The following is an 18,628-nucleotide window of genomic DNA, read 5'->3' as shown; positions in this document are numbered from 1 at the left end:
AATATTTACAAACATATATTTAGATTTATTTTAAATAAATAAAAGTATTATAGTTATTGATATTATTATTATTATTATTATTATTATTATTATTATTATTATTATTATTGTTGTTATTATTAATATACAATTAATATTCTAAATAAATAACAGAAATCAATCCTAAATGTAACTGCAAAACAATGTAATGACACAATTGGAGTAATCATTTATGAAATGTTTTGCAGGATTTTCTATAGAATTGTAAAGTATACAAAAAAAACGATGTCATGTTTTTTTAGAATTATCTGTTGTCTTTTAGAACCGACTCATGGAGAACTTTTAGTCTTACCCCCTGACTCATAATGCCTCCTTTATGCTTCTTAGCCATGCTTAGTTGAAATAAGATCATCATCATATTATTATTACTGTTTTATAACTCTTTGAAACTGCCCCTTTTTAGGCTTTGATCCTAATTGTGCAATTCTGGTGACTGTTGCTTTAAATTCAAATTAGATACAAATGCATGTGTGTCAGCATAGTGGCAGATTCAAAAACAGGATGAGCTCGCCCTCATGAGGATGTTTCCTATACTAATGAGGGCGAGCTCATTGCTAATGGGCGGGGCATGTCCAAAGGAAGAATGTCAAACGAAGTGTTTCTGCAGACAGTTTTTTTAATCAATTGTGATTATAAAAAAAATATTTAATACATTTTAACCATTAGAAGCTGGTTAAATTCACAGATTGTGTCCTTACAACTATGTTTAAACCCCTTATACAAATACTTATACTTTAAAGTACAATATAAAACAACTTGTGTGTGTGTGTGTGTGTGTTTTTTAAAGGGTTACAAAGAGTGTAAAATAAAAAAATGATGTTACTAAATAGCTACATTTTAGCAAAATAAAAATGCTGATTTCCATCGTACTGTATATAAAAAGTGAATTCTGGGTGATGCTGGTGTTTTAAAGCCTCTCCATATCATTTTGACCAGTCATATGACACACAGTATGTATATCCAAGTCAATGAGAATATTAATGAGGTTACCAAGGAGATAGCATTTACTTTAATTAGAAGAACCAAGACTATGGCCTTTTTTACTGCGGCATGGCGAAGAGTCACAAAAGGAATTGATTGGTTTTGGCATTTAGTCTCTGATCAAGTGTCATCTATTGCTTCAGGAGGCAAGAAGATAATCTAAAGTGACATTTCTCTTCTGCCGGCTTTTTCTACACTGATGAAGGCAATTACCTCTACCCTAAATGATCATTTGCAGAACTTTCAGCCTCTTGATGGTGTGTGTGTGTGTGTGTGTGAGTGTGTACCTGAATGTGTGTCACATAATTTAGTAAACATAGAAACATCATTGCTCACAAGATAAGCTGCAGATTTACAAATGAAAAAGAAAAATCTTAAAATCTAAAAATATTTGTTAGTTTTTTTAGATAAAAATATTTTGTTCACATTCAGGCTTACATTCATTCAGTTCAGCCATTTATTAATTCAGTAATAGGTGAATTAAATATACTAAATCGGTCGTAGTGTATGTGTGAATGAGTGTGTGTGGGTGTTTTCTACTACTGGGATGCAGCTGGAAGGGCATCTGCTGCATAAAAAACATTGAATAGTGGGCAGTTCATTCCTCTGTGGCGACCTCTGAAATAGAGACTAAGCCGAAAGGAAAATGAATGAATGAATGAATGAGGTCATTAAAGGGGTAGTTCACCTGAAAATGAAAACTCTCAAATTCATTTACATATTCAAAACAAATACTGCGGAAGTCAATGGTTACCAGTTTCCAACATTCTTCAAAATATCTTTTTTTGTATTTCCATACAACTGGAAATGGATGGATCAAGTGAAGGGTGAGTAAATAATGGCAAGTTTTTGGTAACTATCCCTTTAAGTCCCTTCCTTTAAATCGTTCACATTGTCTTACCACAGCCACTTTACATTATCCTACCAACGTCTAATAAATACAAACAAACCTAGATTAGATTTAGCCCTGCAATCGTTTTATCGATAGCTGATGTCATCAAACCCCCCCTTCCAATCACAAGGCTTCATTCAACTTTGCCACTCCCACAATTCATGATCCTATCAGCCAAATATTGATTAGACCCACCCCTTAAACCAGTTTGTTTACATCTAAGCATCCACCTCCTCCAATCACATGCTTTGCCACATCCACTATTCGTGATCCTATCAGCCAAATATTGATTAGACCCACCCCTTAAACCAGTTTGTTTACATCTAAGCATCCACCTCCTTCAATCACATGCTTTGCCACATCCACTATTCGTGATCCTATCAGCCAAATATTGATTAGATCCACCCCTGAAACCAGTTTGTTTACATCTAATCATCCACCTCCTCCAATCACATGCTTTGCCACACCCACTACTGATGATCCTATCAGCCAACCATTGATTAGATCCGCCCCTAAAACCAGTTTGTTTACATCTAATCATCCACCTCCTCCAATCACATGCTTTGCCACATCCACTATTCATGATCCTATCAGCCAAATATTGATTAGATCCAACCCTGAAACCAGTTTGTTTACATCTAATCATCAAATCCCTCCAATCACATGCTTTGCCACACCCACTATTCGCGATACTATCAGCCAGGTATTGATTAAATCCGCCTCTGAAACCAGTTTATTTACATCTAACAACTCCAATCACATGCTTTGTCACACCCCTTTTTCATGATCCTATCAGCCAAATATTGATTAGATCCACCTCTAAAACTAGTTTGTTTATATCTAATCATCCACCTCCTCCAATGACATGCTTTGCCACACCCACTATTCATGATCCTATCAGCCAATTGAAGTTTCACAAACTAATTTCGAGAGGAGCACGTGATATGGTTGACTGCAGCTGGCCACTCATCTACATTCACTAGTTAGCCAATCAGATTAACCCCAACTCACTATAAGTAGCCTAGCTAGAACTACTCTCTTATCTTCGTTTTCCGAAGAAACCCTCCATCCACCCCTTCTCCTCCTTTCTTCCTTTAACACGGGGAGCTCTCGAGAACCACCTGATCTCGTACTCCCCTCATATGCTCTATGGACCAGGCGGGAGCCCTGGGCTCACCTATCTCCGAGCTCAGGGTTCTCTCCCGGGACAGCATGCCAAACCTGCTAACAGTTGTCAAACAATATCTAAGTGTGAACTCATGAAATATTGATTAGATCCACCCCTTAAACCAGTTTATTTACATCTAATTATCAACCTCCTCCAATCTCATGCTTTGCCACACCCACTGTTCACGATACTATCAGCCAAATATTGATTAGATCCACCCCTGAAACCAGTTTGTTTACATCTAATCATCTACCTCCTCCAATCACATCCTTTACCACACCCACTATTCATAATCCCATCAGCTTCTGGTACAGTTAAATCTGCCCTACTGTACATTTGCCAGAGGCAAATGGCTTTTAAATGTCATTTTGTATTGATTCCAGTGTCTTTCCAATGAAAATATGTTGACACCGATTGACTATTTACCATTATATGACGTTTTCATGGGGATAAACTCTAACCCTTCAGGAACACGAAAGGTTTACGGCGCATTTATGTTCACTGCAGGGTATTTTTTTTTTGCACCAGCCTGGAAGCAGAAAGCACGAAACAGCAAAATCACTGCGCCGCACATAAATTTTCACTCAGAAAACAGGCTGCTCAATAGCACAGCGCTCATTACTCAAGAGCCACAACACATAGTTGCGTCCCGTTTCCCTGAAAGGTCCCGCAAGAGGGCCTGTGTTATCACCAGGATTGTGTGTTTGCTGCGTTTTTCCTGTAGTACGTAATGAACATGTCACCAAAATGAAGGTCAGCTAACCTCATATTTGTCAGGACGGGCATAATGCCTTCCAAGTTTGTGGAACAAATGAAATTCTGCTGCTCTGTTGCACTTTGCATCCAAACAACCATTACAACCGGCTTTATATACTGTCTGAGCATCAGACCATCAAATGGTGTTTTTATTTGTGTGTTGCATCGCTCCACACCACGGAGAACAAAAATCCATCGCTAGTATGCAAAGGCGTGGAGCCGAATCCATATTTGATGGTGAAGTCATAGTTTTTATAGAGGATTAAAATTGATCATGGCATCTCCGAGATGTCATCAATGGTCTTTTTGGAAGTAATTGGGCTGCTTTTTGCTCTAAGTTGCTTGGGAATTATTGAGCGTTGCTAGGAATTGCGAGACTACATCAAGATTAAGCACTGCAGAATATGTTTGCGTCTTGTGGCATGGCCCCCATTTCATATTTTATGTTGCTTTTTTTTGTTCAGTGCTAAAATGTGAAGACAATATCTGCTGATTTTCTTCTCCGGCAACAGTCGTTTTTCATCCATCAAGGCATTCTTCTCTCCCCATCTTTCGGCACTTGCTATAACTGATTTAGCATTTATGGTGGTAAAAAATTAATCTAAATGTCGGCCAACGGGGAACGCAGAAGCTCTGGGCTGATTTATTTCAGACTTAATTCAGAATGGCTTGACATGATGAACGCTACAGAAAGTGGGCAGTTGTGTTTTGGAAGCATTAAAGCGGCTGTAGTGAGTTGTTTGATTGAAAATCATAAATCAATGGGCTCAAACCTTGGACCGGAGAGCTGAGAATGTAAACAGCAGACAGCCAGTGCCTCGTGCATTATTAGCTGAAACACTGCGTATTTACTTGTGCTTCAAGTGAAAGAAAATGGTTTGCTTAGTGAAAAAGAAGCTGGTGAATGTGATTTATATACATCTGAATACATTTCAAAGGATTTCTGTGTGGTTTTACACCAATGTTACACCAATATATATATATATATATATATATATATATATATATATATATATATATATATATATATATATATATATATATATATATATATATATATATATATTTATTTAATTTTTTCAGTACATTGCATTGTATATACTCTCACCGGCCACTTTATTAGGTACACCTTACTAGTACCGGGTTGGACCCCCTTTTGCCTTCAGAACTGCCTTAATCCTTCGTGGCATAGATTTAACAAGATACTGGAAATATTCCTCAGAGATTTTGGTCCATATTGACATGATAGCATCACGCAGTTGCTGCAGATTTGTCAGCTGCACATCCATGATGTGAATCTCCCGTTCCACCACATCCCAAAGGTGCTCTATTGGATTTAGATCTGGTGACTGTGAAGGCCATTTGAGTACAGTGAACTCATTGTCATGTTCAAGAAAGCAGTCTGAGATGATTTGCGCTCTATGACATGGCACGTTATTCTTGTGGAAGTAGCCATCAGAAGATGGGTACACTGTGGTCATCAAGGGATGGACATGGTCAGCAACAATACTCGGGTAGGCTGTGGTGTTGACACGATGCTCAAATGATACTAATGGGCCCAAAGTGTGCCAAGAAAATATCCCCCACACCATTACACCACCACCACCACCAGCCTAAACCGATACAAGGCAGGATGGATCCGTGCTTTCATGTTGTTTATGACCAATTCTGACCCTACCATTTGAATGTCGCAGCAGAAATCGAGACTCATCAGACCAGGCAACGTTTTTCCAATCTTCTATTGTCCAATTTTAGTGAGCCTCTGCGAATTGTAGCCTCAGTTTCCTGTTCTTAGCTGACAGGAGTGGCACCCGGTGTGGTCTTCTGCTGCTGTAGCCCATCCTCCTCAAGGTTGGACGTGTTGTGTGTTCAGAGATGCTCTTCTGCATACCTCAGTTGTAACGAGTGATTATTTGAGTTACTGTTGCCTTTCTACTCGTTGGAACCAGTCTGGCCATTCTCCTCTGACCTCAGGCCTCAACAAGGCATATGTGCCCACAGAACTGCTGCTCACTGGATATTTTCTCTTTTTCTGACTATTCTTTAGAGATGGATGTGCGTGAAAATCCCAGTAGATCAGCAGTTACTGAAATACTTAGACCAGCCCATCTGGCACCAATAGCCATGCCACGTTCAAAGTAACTTAAATCACCTTTCTTCCCCATTCTGATGCTCTGTTTGAACTGCAGCAGATCGTTTTAACCATGTCTACATGCGTAAATACATTGAGTTGTTGCCACGTGATTGGCTGATTAGAAATTTGAGCTAACGAGCAGTTGGACAGGTGTATCTAATAAAGTGACCGGTGAGTATATATAGATATGAGTATATCTCTTTAGTAGTCTTAGCCGAAGAAAAATAAATGGATGGATGAATGTGATATATATATATATATATATATATATATATATATATATATATATATATATATATATATATATATATATAAATTACATTTTAATGATTTTATCTTATGTAACATATATTTTACCTTAGAAGCAGCAGAAATCTTTTGTCAATGTTCTAGTTTTAGTTAACAGTAATGACCCTGCATAAATCATAACTTAATAGCTGTTTGTTTCATCTGTAATTTGTTATAATGAGTTATGAAACTGTTTCTGGGCACCGGTTTCCTAATCTCTATAATATTTTGCTTCTAACATTCTGCATACGACTGTATGACGGTATATAAATTGTTTTGCTAATGTAAAATATCCCATATTCACTGTATTTCCATATTCTGGGATGTCGCCTTCCAGTGTAGAGACTGCATTGAATTGCGTGCAGTTGCTGCCAGAAAGCGACTAATTTTATTCAGAAGGAAAATAAATACAGAGAAATGCTCACCGCAGAGTTGTAAATCAAAATAAACAGAAACACTTTGAGGCAGTAGTCATAATTTATAATAAATCGTTGTTTTTGTGCCGGCATGTGTGAGAGCGCGTGTGTGTATTTTGGGCATCGCAGGTGAGCTTTAGCTTGCTGTTGTATTTCCTTCTCTTTGTTGAAGCACTTGGCGGGGAAAGAAGATCTCTGGCCGGCTGTCTGTGTGTCTGTGGTAAAAAGGCAGCAGTGAAAGTCATTCACAGGGCCGTCTCACGAGACCCCAGGCCAAAGCTAATCACAACTTCGACCCACTTCTGGATTCCAATGACTGAATCAATTGAGCTGAGGCCTCCCGACGGAGCACAACAAAGTCGGTGCGACTGCAACTTTAGCCTGCTGCGGCCCAGCGCCACAACAACGCGGTTTGCCTGGCCATCTGTGATTGGCACAGAGATGTGCTCTTGATCCTATATACAGTCAATGACAAAGAGCGATTGAGTTCAGTTACAGACCCGCTCTCCTGGGTCTTTTGTTTGGCTGCGAACAGCAGTGTTGAAAACAGAAAGGCATGTTGGGATATATAGCAATAAATTACAACAGAGATGAACTTTAGGTTGTTCTGACTCAGGTTGCCATATATTTCTCACTGACACAGGTTGCTATATCTTAAACTATTTTAACTAACCACGAACAGTGTGCTAAATTATGTTAAAACATGCTATCGACATGTTAATATGGGCTTGCTGAAATATGATATCAATGTGCTAGTACATGGTAGCAGTTAAATCATGCTAGCACTGTAAAACATCTTATCAAATCACGTTATAAACCGCAATGTACCTACAGTACACGTTAGCTTGTTTGTTAATCGTTTGTTAGCAGTGTATTAATCATCTGCTAGAAACATGATGGCAATAGGCTAAAACACGCTAAAAGTGAACAGTGTGGTAAATCTTACTAGAAACATGTTTACAGTATGCTAAATCAATGCTAACAGTGTGTTAAGTCATGCTAGAAGCATGTTAGCAATAGGTTATCATGTGGTTGTAACGTTAGAAACTGTACTAGCAGTAGGCTACTGTATGTTAAAACAGTGACAGAAAAGTTAAGTCATAATAAAACAGCAGTGTCCCATAGTGTGTTGTTAGTTTTCTCATTCACCTTAGCAGTGCCATAATAAAAAGTAACATTCTAGAAATGCTAACAGTGTAACAATTTTATAGCTTTAACTAGCTAAAGATAAACATTATCGTGTGCTAAATCATGCTGACAATATGCCTGCTTCATGTTAAACATGCTAACTATGTGTTTACTCGAAATGTGTATTAAATGCTAAATTTGTATTGCATTAACATATCTTGCTGGAATCATACTATAGTAGTGCGCTGTCAACATGCTACCTACAGTGTTTCTAAAACATGGTAACAATGTTTAAATTTAGATTAACAATGTGGTAAATTACAAACATATTAGCAGTGTGTTTACTGATGTTAGCAGCGTGATAATTTGTGGCAGACATTGTAGTCACGAACAGCACCATTGCATGCTTGTGTGCAAAATCATGCTGACAACATGCCTGCGTTGTGTAACATGCTAACAAAGTGTTGACTGAAGTAAGCAATCTGCTAAATTGTCTTACAAACATGCTAACATTGAGCTGAAACATAGCATTAGTTAAGTCATATCAGCAGTATGATAATCGTGTTACAAACATGCTGGCAATGTGATAAACATGGAAGCACTGTGCTAATTTAAGGTAGCAGTGTGGTAATCATCCTGCAAACATTGTGTTAAAACATGTTTAACATACTAACAATATATAAAATCATGTTAGCACTATGGTAGCCATGGTATAAATACCAAATTGCTTCAAATATAAGATTAAAAAAACATAAAAGCAATCTGTTAAATTGGGTTATAAACATGCTGAGCTAAGCATAGCATTAGTTAATGGCATTAGTTAATAGCAATAGCATAGTTAAAAGCAATTGTAATATTCAAAAAACATGAAAGCACCCTGTAAATTGTGTTATAAACATGCTAACACTAAGCTAAGCGTAGCATTAGTTAATAGCAATTAGTTAAAAGCAATAGCTAAGCATAGCATTAGTTAATTCATGATAGCAGTATGATAAATCATGTTACAAACATGCTAACAATGTGGCCATTTATATTAGCAATGTGATAAATCATTCTACAAACAGGTTAGCAATATGTAAAATCTTGTTAGCACTTTGGTAGCCATGGTAGCAAACAGCATCATAATGACATAACATTTAACTAAGCATAAAAACGACATTTGAAACGTAAAAGTATTAATGTTTTACCAATCATCATACAAATGTAAAGTGTGTGAGGCTTTTACTATTATCAGACATTGATGTTAGCGGCGCTCTTGTGTTTGACCCAGGTTGCAGGCTCTGAGGAAGGAGAAGTCACGCGATGCAGCTCGCTCGCGCCGGGGCAAGGAGAACTTTGAGTTTTATGAGCTAGCAAAGATGCTTCCTCTGCCCGCCGCCATCACCAGCCAGCTGGACAAAGCCTCCATCATTCGCCTCACCATCAGCTACCTGAAAATGAGGGACTTCGCCAACCAGGGAGACCCGCCGTGGAACCTGCGCATCGAAGGCCCGCCGCCCAACACCTCCGTCAAAGGTACAGGCCATATTTGACTCTCTGTTATGATTTTGGAATATCGCATGGCTTATTTTAAGTCAGCATGTAGCGTGTATTGTGACGCAGTTCCTATTGAAATGGTATGTTGAATTATAAAACAGTGGGTGTGGCTTGTTTTTCTACTTCGAGCTGATTGGATGTAGTACAGCTGGAATTTCATTGGGAAAAGTGTTTGGGGAGAGTTATTACAACCTAACAGACTCCTCCTCATCACCATTCCTGTTTGTTGACAAACTGAACGTGGGAGGGGAGTGGTTAAGTGTGCTAGCCACGCCCAATACCTCAGACAGACTTAAGAATTTAACTGAAATCAAACAGGAAGTGTACTTTCAGATTTTAATTTTAGATTTTTTTTTTCTTAATGGCACGCACAGATGAATTGTTTACCTTAAAACTAACAATATAAATTGCAGAAGATGCAAATAAGGGAAAATGATGCACATTCACCACAAACGAAATGCATATTTTGTGTTGTTCGCCTGTGGGACGGTAATCAGTCTTTGTTCTCACGTTTGCATTGATTTGTATGCAATTTACTTGTGCAAATACTTTATTCCCCATTTAGTGTGAAGCAAGCATAATAGTGTCATTATCGCCACCTGTTGGTTTGACATGCCCTTAACATGTCAGGGGTGCGGGTTTGGGAAAGGAGTAGGCATGGGACGAAAACCGTTTTCAAGGTATACCGTGGTTTGGAAAAGTCAAGGTTTTAAAACCGTCAGAATTTGCTGCTGTAACACTCCTAAGGTATGTGTACGATTTTTTTATTTACATTTTTTTTGTTTGTTTTTAGGACAACAGTATCTCCAGCAGAAAAAAAAAATATCCAAAGATGCCATTTTAAATAGTAAAGAAATCTTTGTTTTCGAAACAAATGAAGAGAGCAGGAGTATAAAAGAATATATTTTATAGCAGTAATCACAATACCGTGAAACCGTGTGATTTTTGTCCAAGGTTATCATACCTTCAGAATCTTATAGCGTCTCATGCCTAGAAAGGAGTGTGAACTCAATTGCAGTAATATATGGGTTTTATTTATTTAAAAAAAAAAAAAAAAACACCTAGAGGGGGAAAACATAACTGGAAAGACACATTAGACTGGACTGGGCTGGTAAGAAACAGGACATGACTCTCAGGAAAAGTGACGATGAACTGGCACAGGACAGCAGACATGAGGAGACTAAAAAGGAGAAATGATTGGCAAACAAACAAGTGAACAAACTAATAATGGGTTAAGGAGGGTGGGACTAGACAATAGAAGCACATGACACAAAGAAACAACACAAACCAAGTGCTTACGTAGAAATCAGAACTAGAACACACATCCAATGAGAGAACTCATTAACCGCGTGTTCACATGAAACACAAAACTAAAACATGAACCACATGCTAAACACAACACCAACACAAACAGAACGCAAGACACGAGCACACAAAAAATTAAAGCGCTTAAGGCTGGTTTATACTTCTGCGTTGAGTGATGCCGCGACCCAAGGTGCATGCCTTGCGCGTAGCCGTGCATTTATACTTTTGCAAACTGTTCGTGTTGCTCTGCAATAACACTTCTGAAACGCTAGCCGGCAGTAGGTTTCTATGATCCTCTGTGTCAATTTGCTTCATAGACGTTTTGTTTTTTTCTGAACGCTACCTTTGCTAAAACTCACTCATTCTGAGGCGGGAACCGGCGGACGTGCAACAACATTTATCATAAGATAAACACAAAACAAAAGTTTCCATTCACAAGACTCGACACTTAAACATTCGACTCACTCCATCAGGCTTGCGGCTCTTAGCACCACCCACACTCGTCACAGCCACCAAGCAGACCAATCACAGAGCTTACGCTATGCGTCTTTGCGACGTGTAGTTATATTTTCCCGAAAGGTTTCGAGAGGTGTTCAGTTCTTCAGTCTCAGCCATGCAACCATGTAAAGGTTACGCTGGACCATACGCATGCCTTTGACGCAAAAGTATAAATCAGCTTTTATTTAATTAATTTATTTTATTAAATTTTATTTGATTACTTTAATCATAAGTCAACAAAACAAAAGTTTCCATCTGGAGCTCCTTCATGGGATTCAACACTTGTTAACACTTGCTCCAGCGGGCTCGCAGCTCACAGCACCGCCCCAATTCGTTACAGCCACCAAGTCGACCAATCACAGAGCTTGTGCTGCATGTCATTGCGATGTGTAATTACAATTTTCAAGAGTTGCACGTTAGCCACAGCGAGGGTTATGCCAACGCTCGAAGGCTGCGCCAGACCATACGGCAAGCACGCATCCTGACATGCAGGAGCCCGAGCATGGCCAAGACAGCACTCATACAAAGACAAAGACAGAACATGACGGGAAATGAGTGCTCCACCCAAGAAAACATGCCAGGTGTAATGATCTGAGTGGGGATCGAACCCGGGTCTACGGTGTGGTTAGCAGTAGTTCTTACTATATGAGCTAATTCATCAACTGGTGGCCCAAGAGCAGAGGAGGAACAACGTTAGTACACAACGTATGAATTCCAAAAAAATTAATACAGTCTTTACTGAAGAGAACTTTACAAAAAGGAGAGACAATATATCTCTCTACAGCCAGGGTTGAAAAAGTACAACAAAAATAGGCAAGCCGAGCTTCCTAAAATACATACAAAATAAAATAGACACGAGGGTCTCGGAACAATCCAATAGGAATATAGCAAGCAAAAAGTCTTGAGAATACCTTAACTGGACGAGGCAGCAAGAGGTAGGGTTCAGGACTGAACACAGAGCAGGATACGAAGCAGTCTTATATGGAGCAAAGAACAGGTAGTGGTGATTAGGCTGATTACAGGGGAGTTTAGAGAAACAAGAGTCACTACCGCCATCTAATGTTGAGGAGTATAGGGCAATATCTGCGCCCCCTGGTGGGTTGGAGGACGTGATAAAGTGCTGAGATATTACACCAGGACTAGTGTCTGGACTAAAACAACAATTCTGTCTGGACCAAAACAACAATTAACAAGACGTGTTAAGTGGCAGAATACTGGCATAACATGCATCACAGTGCATTTATCATGTGGATGGAGATTATTATTATTTTTTAAATGAAAGAGGGGAAAATACCAGTTATAAAAAAACCTGTGTATATGTGGGCATGGCCCTAGCCAAGTACTGTACATAGAAATCAGCATCACATCACTAGCATTTACATTAACACACTCAATCGAAATTGTTTATTAATGCTCTTATTAGGGAAGGAGACTAACTGCATGCTTAATATAACTATATATTTGACGAAAGTGACCCAATTGAAAATGAACCCAAGTGACACATTTGTTTCATTGATCCAGTTGGTCTGTTTGTCTTCTTTTTAAAGGGTAATTGTATGTGTACACTCATTGTAAACTTCATCAAACAAACTCAAGGACTTACTAGGTAAACAGCCGCGTTCAGTAGACGAAAACAACATATAATCAGTTAGTTCTGGTGACCTGGAAGCTGTGGGTATCCTACGAGATCTACTTAACCATCATAAGTTTGTAGCACTTGAGGCTGGAGAAAAGAAAAATAGCTGTCGGTTGTAAATAAACAAGACTGTCGTGCCCTACAGAAGCCTAATTACTTACCCATGTCTGTTCACTGAAGCTGCCTATAGATTTAACAGTAACTATGGATTCCTGGTTGGACTGTAACGATTAGGTGAGTAATGGGCTTGGTTAATCAACTAATGCTAATTGGTTGGTGATAAAGGATGCAGTCGGGATCAATGAAAATAAAAAAAAGATGCGCTCGATACTTGCTCTTCTCATTATATTTGATGGCTGTGGCTGGATGTAATATTTAAAGGAGATGATGCACTTGGGATTGTTTGCTGTTGTTTGCGTATTTGCTATGAAAGTAGTTTTGTGATTACTGTTTTTAATGACCGAGTTTCAAACAATTAGACAAAGTAGCATTTGCAGATGACAGTTAAGATGACTGTTGGCTATTTTATTTTATTTTATTTTATTTTATTTTATTTTATTTTATTTTATTTTATTTTATTTTATTTTATTTTATTTTATTTTATTTTATTTTATTTTATTTTATATTTTTTATTTTATTTTTTTATTTTATTTTATTTTTTATTTTATTTCTTTAGCTTTTTTATTTTGTATTATTACATACTATTTTCCTTTGCTTCTTAATTTATTTTATTTTATTCTGGATTATTACATATTATTTAATTGGCTTTTTAGTATTTTATTTATTTATTTATTATACTTTTTATTTTTTTATGTTATAACAGCTAAATATTTTACTCAGCATTAAGTTGTATTTTGTTTTTATTTTACTTTAAAAACCCAGAAAAATAATACATAAATAAACAAACAAACAAACAAATAAATAAATAAATCATTTTTTATTTATTTAATTAGTTCATTCATTCATTATTTTAGATTAAAATTTTGACCATATTTTTTATAGTTATATTAAATTAAATATTTTATTATATTATATATTATTATATTTTATTATATTATACTTATTTTTATATATTTTCCTTTGTATTATCACATTTTCTTGGTGTTATATGTATATAACTGCAGCTAAATATTTTAATACAATTTCATATTTATTTACAATCGAAACTATAAGTTTTCATTTTATATATTTTTTAGTTCACATTGTTTTGTTTGTTTTGTTTTGTTTTGTTTTGTTTTGTTTTGTTTTGTTTTGTTTTGTTTTGTTTTGTTTTGTTTTGTTTTGTTTTGTTTTGTTTTGTTTTGTTTTGTTTTGTTTTGGTTTGGTTTTGTTTTGCTTTTTTCATTAGGTTATTTTATTCTCTATTATTCCATGTTATTTATCTTTGCCTGTATTGTTAAAAGTCATTTTCCTTTGCTTTTTATAATTTTATTTTATTTTTATTCTGTATTGTTACAAACAAATTTTCATTGCTTTTTGATTAAATTATTTTATTTTATTTAAATATTTTTTATTATTACATTTTATTTTCCTTAGTTTTTATAATTTTATTTTATTTTATTTTGTGTTGTTACATGTTATTTTTCTTTTGCTTTTGTCAATTTATTTTATAGTGTATTAATACTTACTATTTTTTCTTTGCTATTTATTTTTATTTATTTATTTTATTTTTATTCTGTATTATTACACACTGTTTTACATTGCTTTTTGATTATTTATTTTTAAGTTTTTTATTATTACATAACATTTTCCTTAATTTTATTTTATTTTATTTTATTTTAATTCTGTATTTTTTATTACCTATTATTTATTTTTTATTTTGTATTATTACACAATATTTTTAATATAATATAATAATTTTTGATTATTTAATTTTTCATTACATAATATTGTCCTTTGCTTTATCATGTTGTTTAATTATTTTCTGCATTATTACATATTATTTTCCAGTGTTTTTTGATTATTTTATTTATTTATTTGATATTACATATTATCTCCTTTTGTCTTTTTATACATATTTTTTTATTTTATTCTGTAATATTACATGTTATTTTCCTTTGTTTTTTAATTATTTATGTTATTTTTATTGTTTCTGTATTATTACACATTGTTTCTCGTTGCTTTTTAATTATTTAATTTATTTAATTTTTTTATTATTATTTTCCTTTTTTTATTATTTTATTTTTTTATTCTGTATTATTATACACTATTTCCCATTGCTTTATGATTATTATTATTATTATAATTGTTTGGTATTACATATTATTTTCCTTTGCATTTATAATTTTATTTAAATTTATTTTCCTTTTTAATATTTTATTTTATTTTAATTTATTAAATACAATTTCCTTTGCATTTTTTTATTTTATTTTATTTCATTATATTTTATTTTATGTATAATAGCACACTATTTCACTTTGCTTTGATTTGTACAATTATATCTATTAAACATCTTCCATGCAGTGCTTCTTTAATTACATTTTCATTGTCACAAGCCCACTCCATCCACTTTCCACTGAACGGTGCATTATTTAAAGTATATTTCCGAATGCCTGCACTACCTTGAGTGTGTAAATAGTTGCAGTTTTTCCAGCGTCTTTGTTCTGCGTTCTCCGTCCGGCTCAAACACAACAGATGGTATCATTGTTGTCTCGCTTTGAAGAGCCGCATGCATTTTAATGAGAAAATGTATATAGTGAATAATTCGCCTTTCACACGTCCCGAACCAGCGCGCTCGACATGCACTGCAGGAAATGATGTAAGCGGAGGAAACCAATCAAGTGCATTAATGAACATTCAGCAAGGTGAAGCCAAACCCTGGAGGACAATGAGAGGCGCTTTTTTTTTTGTCCTTCCAGCTCATGGATGGCGGGCATTTGAATTGAATCAGTTTGATTTGCTCTACATTTGGAACAGAAGCTGTTATCGATTGCTGTTTTGCTGCTCTGCTCTGCATGGCTGCTGGAGCTGATGGATCCTCATTCTTACTGCTCATCAATCTCTGCTTACTTTCACATGGACACTGAGCTGAGTGTGTGTGTGTGTGTGTGTGTGTGTGTGTGTGTGTGTGTGTGTGTGTGTGTGTGTGTGTGTGTGTGTGCGTGTGCGTGTGCGTGTGTGTCAGGCAGTTTATTTAATACATTATGCATTATTGATTTTATTTTATTATATATTTAAATATATTTTTAGTGAAATTATTGCTAATTATTTTTACACCATTGTTTAATTTAATTTAATTTAATTTAATTTAATTTAATTTAATTTAATTTAATTTAATTTAATTTAATTTAATTTAATTTATTTAATTTAATTTAATTTAATTTAATTTAATTTAATTTTATTTTATTTTATTTTATTTTATTTTATTTTATTTTATTTTATTTTATTTAGCTGTGCCAATATTATTATTATTATTATTATTATCAATATTATTATTATTATTATTATTATTAATTAATTAATTAATTAATTAATTTATTTATTTATTTATTTATTTATTTTAATAATTTTTTTAGGTGTGCCAATACATTTTATTTTATTTTATTTTATTTTATTTTATTTTATTTTATTTTATTTTATTTATTTTATTTTATTTTATTTTATTTTATTTTATTTTATTTTATTTTATTTTATTTTATTTTATTTTATTTTATTTTATTTTATTTTATTTTATAGAATTTTAGCAAATATTTTTATTCAGCATTATATTGCATTTCCTTTTTGATTGTGTTTTAAAGTCCTAGAAGAATTCTGTGCCAATAGCCTAGTGGTACTGTGTGCTGATCTATCGCATCCTTACCCTCTCTCTGCTCCCATTGCTTTTCTTTCTGAAATCTCCACTGTCCTGTCGTAATAAAGGTGAAAAAAGCCTAAACCTAACCTAAGCCTAAAACTAGAAAAAATGTATGTAACATCACAAAATCGAGACTAGCTAAATTAATAAATATTTAAATAAATAGATGCATAAATAAATAAGTAAACAAATAGATAAATAAATACATTTAAAAATAAATGAATAAATAAATAAATAAATAAAAAATATAAATAAATAAGAAAATAAATAAATAAGAAAATAAATAAATAAATAAATAAATAAATAAATAAATAAATAAATAAATAAATAAATAAATAAATAAATAAATAAATAAATAAATAAATAAATAAATAAATAACCGGCGACACAGTGGTGCAGTAGTTAGTGCTGTCGCCTCACAGCAAGAAGGTCGCTGATTTGAGCCTTGGCTGGGTCAGTTGGCATTTCTGTGTGGAGTTTGCATGTTCTCTGTTCACGTGGGTTTCCTCCGGGTGCTCCAGTTTCCCTGACTGTCCAAAGACGTGGTACAGGTGAATTAAGTAGGCTAAATTGTCCGTAGTCTATGAGTGTGGATGAGTGTGTGTGGATGTTTCCCCATGATGGGTTGCGGCTGGAAGGGCATGCGTTGCGTAAAAACATGCTGGATAAGTTGGCGGTTCATTCTGCTGTGGTGACCCCGGATTAATAAAAGGAATATGCCGAAAAGAAAATGAATGAATGAATGAATGAATGAATAAATAAATACCACATATTTAGCTACAATTCTACAAATAAAACCAAAGTAAGTAAAAGTCAATGTAAAAATACAAATAAAATGAATTAAAATAAAATAAATTTAATTAATTAAATAAAAAATATCAGGATTCAGAATAATTGTGTTTATTTTGTGCTGGAGATTCTCTCTCTTCACCTCTGACTCCTGTCTCAGCGTTGTCGGGTCTGAAAGCTCTGCATATGTTCAGCTGAGCATCTGCTGTAATGCAGAGCAGGACCAATCCAGCATATGGAGAATTATTGCATCAGGCCTGAAGCTCGGAGGTCAGAGGTCAGCAGCCGCGTCTCCTTCAAGGTGAACTGGAGGAAAATCAGGATGCTCGCTGTAGAAATCACCGCTTCATTCGACAGTGCAGATTTCCAGGCCATTTCCCAATGACTTTACATATACTGTTATTGATTTTTGTAAATTGCGCACTATTCAACTGTAATATGAACTGTATTTTACTGTAGGACAACGATGCAGCATGTTATTTTAAAGTTGCATTGTGAAAATCACTGTATATATTTACAGTTGAGATAGACAATACTGTAAATGCATATACAGCAAGATAAATGGTGCTGTAAATGTAAATACAGTATTTTTGCTGTAATTGATTGACAGTAAGTTACTGGTGAACTGCTGCTCATAAGTTATTGTAGATTCTGCATAAATTGTTAACCGTGTAGAGATCTGAGACCATTATACAACATTTGCTGTGAAGACAAGAAAAAGAGCACACTTGATCAGATATAAAACTGATGATTGTAACCTTTTGGGAATCTCTGAACAGCGGTTGCCAAATCCCCTAAGAAAAATCCGCCTGCATTCAGATACTACATTACTTCGTAATCAGACACAAATGTTCAAAAGTTGAGTCGTTACGATTTCTTTTATGTGATTTAATACTTTTGTCCAGTGACGATGTTTTAAATGGATCAAAAGTGACAGTAAAGACATTTATATTCCTACAAAAGCATTTCTGTCTCAAATAAATGTTGCTCCTCTGACTTTTCTATTAGTCACAGAAAAGAATGATCTCAGTTTCTACTAAGATATAGCCCCTCATTATGCATTTGAGTCTGTTTTGGTCTGGAATAAAATGTGGGCCGGGACCACAAAACTAGTTTTGTTTTGCATGGGTACATTTTTGAGAATAGTCCAAACACATTGTACAACATAGGACAGAATTAGTGTGTTTTTATGCCAAAAATCATTCATAAATTAGGTAAAAATCATGTTTCATGAGAACATTTGGTAATTTTCTGTCTGTAAATATATAC

General features: G+C 34.8%; 1 protein-coding gene across 3 annotated transcripts in view; it reads left to right on the top strand.

The window, feature by feature from the left end:
• The window catches only part of LOC130244215 (neuronal PAS domain-containing protein 3), a 620,066-nt gene that overhangs the window by 197,806 nt on the left and 403,632 nt on the right, over positions 1–18,628 (top strand). For all 3 annotated transcript variants that reach the window (XM_056476532.1, XM_056476531.1, XM_056476533.1), the window contains exon 3: positions 9,073–9,317. In XM_056476532.1, the coding sequence (XP_056332507.1) occupies positions 9,073–9,317 (245 nt within the window). The remainder of the gene's footprint in view (positions 1–9,072; positions 9,318–18,628) is intronic.

This window comes from Danio aesculapii, chromosome 17, assembly GCF_903798145.1.
Source record: "Danio aesculapii chromosome 17, fDanAes4.1, whole genome shotgun sequence".
In the NCBI taxonomy this organism is placed as follows: Eukaryota; Metazoa; Chordata; class Actinopteri; order Cypriniformes; family Danionidae; genus Danio; species Danio aesculapii.
This window is presented reverse-complemented; position numbering and strand designations above follow the sequence as displayed.